Source organism: Poecilia reticulata, linkage group LG1 (genome assembly GCF_000633615.1).
Source record: "Poecilia reticulata strain Guanapo linkage group LG1, Guppy_female_1.0+MT, whole genome shotgun sequence".
Classification (NCBI taxonomy): Eukaryota; Metazoa; Chordata; class Actinopteri; order Cyprinodontiformes; family Poeciliidae; genus Poecilia; species Poecilia reticulata.
In genome coordinates, this window is record NC_024331.1 from 11,582,366 (window position 1) to 11,589,612 (window position 7,247).

Consider the following 7,247-nt stretch of genomic DNA (forward strand, 5'->3'; position numbering starts at 1 on the left):
TGGATGGATGGATGGATGGATGGATGGATGGATGGATGGATGGATGGATGGATGGATGGATGGATGGATGGATGGATGGATGGATGGATGGATGGTGTGGCAGCACTTTGGCAACTAAATGGCAACTTACTGCCACCATTAATAATGCTAAACTTTCTATCTACCTTACAGCTTCATACAACTCAGAGCAACAAAGTTTTGGTTTATTACCAATTTTTATGCTGTTTATTAAAAATAAAAATGTGTTGTATGTTTTTTTTTGGGTTCCAAGGGACAATTAAGATTTAGAAAAGCATTAAAATTGCATTATATATAGACCAAGAAAATCTGGACTAAATTACTCTAATAAACCACTATAATGAGTTTTATCATTTCATGAGCTAAAGAAGGTACTAGACCTCTATAATACATTTACATTTGGGCCCTGAAGTGTAGACAGAGGGATGAAAATAATTGTTTGTTGCGAACTACTAAAACATCTAAAAGCTCTGACTTTACAAAGACAACTGACCCACATAAGCATGAGTTTTTGTTTTCTTGAGGAAGATTAATTAGTGGGAGTTTATTGAAACCAGAAAAGTCTGCAGACCTTTTTCACATTGTTATACAATTACTTCAGCCTAAGAGACTGCAAAACTGCTGTTCAAAGTAAATCCTTTGTGAAGTAGGAGAGATGCAACAAGCTAAATATGGGATTTAGCTTGTTGCAAAAATAAATTTTTGTATTTACATTTATGTAAATACAAAAATGTATTTGTATTTACATTTTTCATGTATTTGATTTGTTCAAAACAGCATACTGTTGATTCAGTTGTGAATAGCTGCAAGTAAAACAATGTTTTGATATGTTTTATATGACTACAACAAAATAGTAGTGATTCATTCTGGGTGACTTGGTTGGATGATCAAGCAAAGCCTGTTTGAGGTCATTTTTGTGTTGTAAAAAATTTATATGAATAATTTTTGTATTGTTTAGCCTATATCAAATAAAATACTCCACACATTTTTATTTAAATACGTTGCTACTCTGATTAATTATAATGAGTTTTAATGAGCCAAATATAATGACTGCTATTGTGTTGTCAGTTGTCACTTTGAGCCCACTTGCATTGCGTTATGCAAGTGGGCTCAGTGAGGACATTGATTAGACCCACATGGGGAACTAAGCTGGTTTTGACATTACAGGTTGTACTAAATCAACAAAAGTGGGTCCCATTCATGAAGCACGTTTTGACTGGTTTAAATTTACATTTCAACAAGTCACAACACGTAGCCCTTTACATGTTGGGCTACGGGTTACCAATGTTAAAGTATCTTTTTGCAGGAATAATGAGGAAAATAATGGGATTTATGTTGACAAACTTTCTTCTTGCTCTGTGACACATGTGAATGAGCATCTAAAATAAACTTTAGCCTAAATTGCCTCTTGCACCAGGACCACCTGAGTGGAGAACCCCAATGAGCCTGCTGATTCCCAAAATTAGATGGCTGCTTTGTCTGCATTTAGTGTCAAAATATGTGAAATCCTCACCATGGCTCCATTATTTTGGACTTTTGTTGAGCCAGTTTGTGACACATTCATTCTTGAAGTGCAGCTTTAGAAGCTGCAGAGACACATCTCTGAATCATATGAGCAAATTGGAGTGCAAGAGGTGAAAATGATGTTACCGGATGGTATGTGAACACATCTGTGAGGCTATGAGTAACAGGACTGAGAGTAGTGGTGTAAAGAAATCCAACAGTGATCAAGCATGACGGTGACAATGTGATTCACACCACAGAGAGACACTGAGACTCAACCTCTTACTAAACAGAAACAAAATATGTATCAGGCCTCTTTAATCCTTTCATTTGCCCTTCCTGGTAATTTTAACATCGAAGAAATAGAGAAATCTATAGATTTACTGCCTGTCAAACAGACTTGATTAGAGCACAAACAGGATCAGATTGTTATATCAACACTGAAATAGATTGGAAGAGTTTTCTACCACAACGTATTGACTCATTCAAGACAATGAGGCTGACGTATTCTTTTTGTTGTGACTTCTGCTTGGCTTTACTACAAACCCACATTCTGACATCTTCTCCCATGAAACAGCGGTTCCTCAGTAGCCCCGCCCACAGCTGAACGCCGACGATGCCGAAGATGAAGAAGACAAAAAAGCAGAGGGCCAACACATTGCCCAGCATTGGAAGTGTATCCAGGAGGAGGGTCACCAGGATGCGCATACCTAAAAAAACACATACAGCATCAACACCAAGGCAAGAAGACATCAGTTTGTTTCTATTTGCTTCCTGCTAAATGTTGTTATTCAGAATAGGAACAGTGTAATGTTCCCCCTCCCCCACCTATTGCTATTGTGAGTCAGTCATGTGTCACTTTGACACAGATGTTAACATCAAGATGTCATCATTGCTGCTTGTCGGTAAAGGCAGCGATGATTGTGGAAATAAAACTTACCTTAAGATTCATTTTGGTGTACAAAAATCAGAAAAGTTCAAGCGTGATATACGTACTAATCATAAACGGTCTATGGTTGTTCCAACTCACTCATACCATAATGAAAACATTAATTCTTTGTAATCACATCTGCTGTTTTAACTCTGTAACCATAGTCCCTATCCTTAATAATGACTCTTTTCCGACCTTCAAATCACAACTCATCTGTTCAAGTTAGCCTTCTCACTTTTTTTAGTTATTTTGTGGCTTTGTATTGTGTAGCCTTTTTTAATTGTTTACTTATTTATTTATTATTATTATTTGTACTGTTTAGTTAGTGTTTTTAATGTTGTAAAGTGTCCTTGGGGGTTTTGAAAGGCGCTGACAAACAAAATGCATTATTATTATCAACATGTAGGGTCATAGGGGTGAGGAGAGCTCAGTGTGGTCTCACAAACCAGTCTGAGGCAGTTTAGGAAGATAGAGAGAACAGCTTAGTGGAATGCACCAGACAGCTGATAAACTTAGTCCCACGTCTTTGGGTGGAATATTTTGTGCAAAATAACACCTACATTGTCTCTAGGCAGCAAATCATCACACGCTGCCTGGGTGCTACAGTAGCCCATCATCATGTGATCATGTGATCTTATGGGTTTGGTTGATTGAATAAAATACTGGTTGATTGTGAAGTTGAACAGTGACTGTTGTCTTTGTTTCACTTTTACACCTGGCATCTATGGACTTAGGGAGAGAAGTGCAGCGATTAACAGGTAGAAATACCTCTGAAATAGTTTTATAACCACTCCCCTTCAACAGAAATGTCGTCCTCGACATTTAATAATTAAGGAAGCAAGACAACAAGCATAGTTCATAAAACCCAAATCTACTTAGTCCATACATAGGCACAGAACATTTTTTGTATATTATATATTTCAAAAAATTTGATGTAATTAATTAAATGTTGCTTTCAAATCTGGTGACATGGACGCACTTAGATCAGCAAGGGCCAATCTAAACCGAGCCATCAAGGCAGGAGAACATGCCTACAGTCAAAAGATGCAAGGTTTCTTTCATGATGCCACCAACACCGGACAACTGTGACAGGGCATCCAGTCTGTGACTGACTATAAAACCACATCTTCATCCTGCCTAGATGACTTTAGCTTCCTTATTGAGCTCAGTAGCTTCTTTGGAAGATTTGAAGCCCTAAATAAAACCCCTGCAAGGAAAGCTACTCCTCTCCCTGATGAACAGGCCCTCAGGCTCGAAACATCTGCTGTGCGAAAATCCGTGGGGAAGGTCAACATACAAAAAGCTGCAGGTCTTGACAACATTCCAGCAAGGCTGATCAAAGAATGTGCAGACCAGCTAGCCCATGTGCTCATGGACATCTTCAATACGTCTCTGCACCAGACTATTGTCGACTCATGTTTTATGTCAGCTATTATTATTCCAGTGCCCACAAAACCAAACATTTCATGTCTTAATGACTTACGACCCGTTGCATTAACATCTATCATCATGACGTGATTTGAGGGAGTGGTTAAGGGTCATATGTATGACCCTTAACCACTCTTATATCTCTATACTGCCTCCATCATTTGACCCTTTCCAGTTTGCATACAAACCTAACCGCTCAACTGAAGATGCCATCTCCACTGCTCTTCATCTGAGCCTGGTAGATGTACCAGATGTGGAGAAAAAGAAACACCCACGTACGGATGCTGATTTTGGACTTCAGCTCAGCATTCAATACGATCATCCCCCAGGATCTGGTAAGCAAACTGGTCGCCCTGGGCTTCAATACTCCACTGTGCAACTGGCTGCTGGACTTCCTCACGGACAGAACTCAGTCTGTCCGTGTGGGTAATAACACCTCCAATGTCATTTCTTTAAACACTGGCTCCCCACAAAGTTGTGTCCTGAGCCCCCTTCTGTTTACCCTGATGACCCACGACTGTCATCCCAGGTTTAACACCAACCACATCACGAAATATGCAGACTACACAACAACCGTGGGACTAATTCAGCACAACAATAAAGTTAACTCTGTAGTTAATTTTAACTTTTCTTTTCTGTAAAAGAGGTACAACATCTTGTGGATTGGTGCAAAATAAACAACCTGTTCCTGAACGTCGACAAGACAAAAGAGATCATTGTCGACTTCAGGAGGTCACAACCCAACCACACACCACTCCTCATCAATGACAAAGCAGTGGAGATCGTCAGCAGCACTAAGTTCCTGGGGGTTCACATTACAGACAACCTCAGCTGGACACCTCACATCACTTCACTGGTGAAAAAAGCACAGCAGCACCTGCACTTTCTGAGACGAATGAGAAGGGCTCCCTTCTCACTTCCCATCCTCTCCACCTTCTACAGAGGAACCATTGAGAGTCAGCTGACCAGCAGTATCTCCATCTGGTCTGGGAGCTGCAAAGCCTCAGACTGGAAGTCTTGCAAAGAGAGGTGAAGACAGGCGAGAGGATCGTTGAGGCTCCACTCCCCCCCATCCAGATCATTGTACACAGATGCTGCTCAGCCAGAGCAAACCAGATCCTCTCTGATTCCACCCATCCTCTCCATGGTCTGTTCATCCAGTTGGCATCTGGCAGGAGAGTCTGTAGCATCTGCTGTAGAACAGCCAGACTCAGAATTGGTTGTCTCCCACTGGCCATCAGATTGATCAACAATCCCATCACTAAAACTGTCTGAGACTGCTAAGTTATATATATTTAGCAACACATTATTATTTGTTTATTATGTAATTAGAGGCACACTTGTGTTTCTGTGTGTGCTCCAGTGGCCAAGTGATGACATTTCATTGCCAATTTTACTTATGTTTCTTTGTGCAATGACAATAAAATAAGTCTAAGTTTAACTAGTCATTCTGTGAAGTGGGAGAGAAGAGTGCTGTGGTGTTGCAGGGTAGAGCAGAACCCACATATGGAAGCCTTAGTTCTTGACCCGGCTGTCACAGGTTTGAGTCCCGGACTGATGACCTTTGCCACATTTTTCCCCTCTCTCAATACCCACATTCCTGTCTGACTATTTTCAAATTAAGACAAGAGCCAATAAAACCTTAATAAATACAAGTGTATAAGAGAACATTTAGTACTGCTTACCTAAGATAAATGAGGCTTACGTACTCACTAACCTTAATCCTACTTTGCTTAATTTTTTGAGGCAATGAGTTTACACATTTTTTTAATATGTAAGGTGAACTAATTAGATTTTACAGTGCAGGTACTTAAGGTTGTGGAATGGCTTTGTTTGGTTTGGGCCTTGCTGCACAAAAAACTATATTACACTCTGAAAGAAAATAATAAGTTTAGAAATCATGATACAACCTTTAGAAAAGAGGAACTAAGGTCAGTGGTTATTGTCAGCCACAGGGGAACAGTTTCACTTAGAGAAAAGCAATAAATATACTGCACATTGTGAATGAGCTGAATGTCAGAGAAACAAGGAGGAATTAAGCTTACTGGGAACTCTGTTGATGGCTCGCAGTGGGCGGAGAACTCGAACAGTTCTGATGGCTGATAGGCTGACATTGTGTCCGTCCAGAGAGTACTCCAGCATTCTGCAACGGTGGGACCAAATCATTACTGGCATCTGGATCAGCCTGACCTTGGCAAACCCTAGGAGCCCACCAGGAATTCTTTCTTTGGGATACAAAGCCTTTAAAGAACAAGTAATCAGGGTCTGCTTCTCTACGAGGAAAAAGTTCTGCAATTGTCATTCAATGAAGCTATCACACACACACAAACATCTCCAAATATGTTCACACATGTTTGTCATGCTATCGTTGTGGGGTCTTCCATTGACTTTCATGTATTTCTACATACCTAACCCTAACCAAAACTCAATTCACACCTTAGTCCTAGACCTACATAATTTCCCTTGTGGGCCCACAAGGTACATTGGTCCCCACAACGTAATGTATCAAGAAAATTGTCCCCACCAGGTATTAAATACATGGTACACACACACAAGCACACACACACACACACATACACACACACACACGTCTGACATTAACAAAGAGCCAAAAGTGTGTATGTGTGTGTTTTGTGTAAAGTTTAGACACTTGTTTAATGCCAGTTAAATGTCAAGCGTATGTTGGTGTGTGCCAAGATGTGTGTGGGTGTGCAGGATACTCACCCCACAATAACTATGAAGAAGTCCAATCTGTTCCATGTGTCGCCTAGATAACCTTTCTGACCTATAACCCCGAGAGCGACCATTTTCACCACCATTTCCCCAGCAAAGAATGCAAAGATCCCATCGTCTAGAGCCTACTCACCAAGACATACACACACACGCACAGAGGATTAGTGTGAACTGATTAGCAGAAAGAAAATCGAGGATTGTTACTAAAGTTACAAAGCTGTATGTAATTTCTTTTTCATTTAAATTAATATGTGTGCGTATGAGTGGGACACTGTGTTTTACCTGTAGCAAATATGGAGTGTGTCCACAAGGCTGGAACATCCCCAGAGTGACACAGTTCAGCAGGATGGCCAGAATGCTCACTCGCTCGAACCATGTGGTACAGAGTTAAGGGTCGTCACCATGGCAGCATTTCAGTATGACAACATACTTCATATTGTTGTTGCGCAACACCTCCCCCCCCTTCTCTCTCACTCTACTTCCTCTTCTCAGAGGAGGGAGATGTGCAGCCAGCTCTCCATCTAACAGGTAATTTGAGTTTTCTAAATCTGATGGGATTTTACCCTGTTCAGAACTGAGTAAACTCTGCTTAAGCTGGCATCGAGAAAGACTAGCCTGGTTTCTAACGTCCTCC

General features: G+C 40.6%; 1 protein-coding gene across 3 annotated transcripts in view; it reads right to left on the bottom strand.

The window, feature by feature from the left end:
• Positions 1-7,247, bottom strand: part of LOC103463029 (voltage-dependent T-type calcium channel subunit alpha-1H-like) — a 246,303-nt gene that overhangs the window by 177,245 nt on the left and 61,811 nt on the right. For all 3 annotated transcript variants that reach the window (XM_017304531.1, XM_017304532.1, XM_017304529.1), the window contains exons 3-6: positions 6,896-6,989; positions 6,605-6,738; positions 5,926-6,023; positions 2,072-2,231 (exon numbers count right to left, since the gene is read on the bottom strand). In XM_017304531.1, the coding sequence (XP_017160020.1) occupies positions 2,072-2,231; positions 5,926-6,023; positions 6,605-6,738; positions 6,896-6,989 (486 nt within the window). The remainder of the gene's footprint in view (positions 1-2,071; positions 2,232-5,925; positions 6,024-6,604; positions 6,739-6,895; positions 6,990-7,247) is intronic.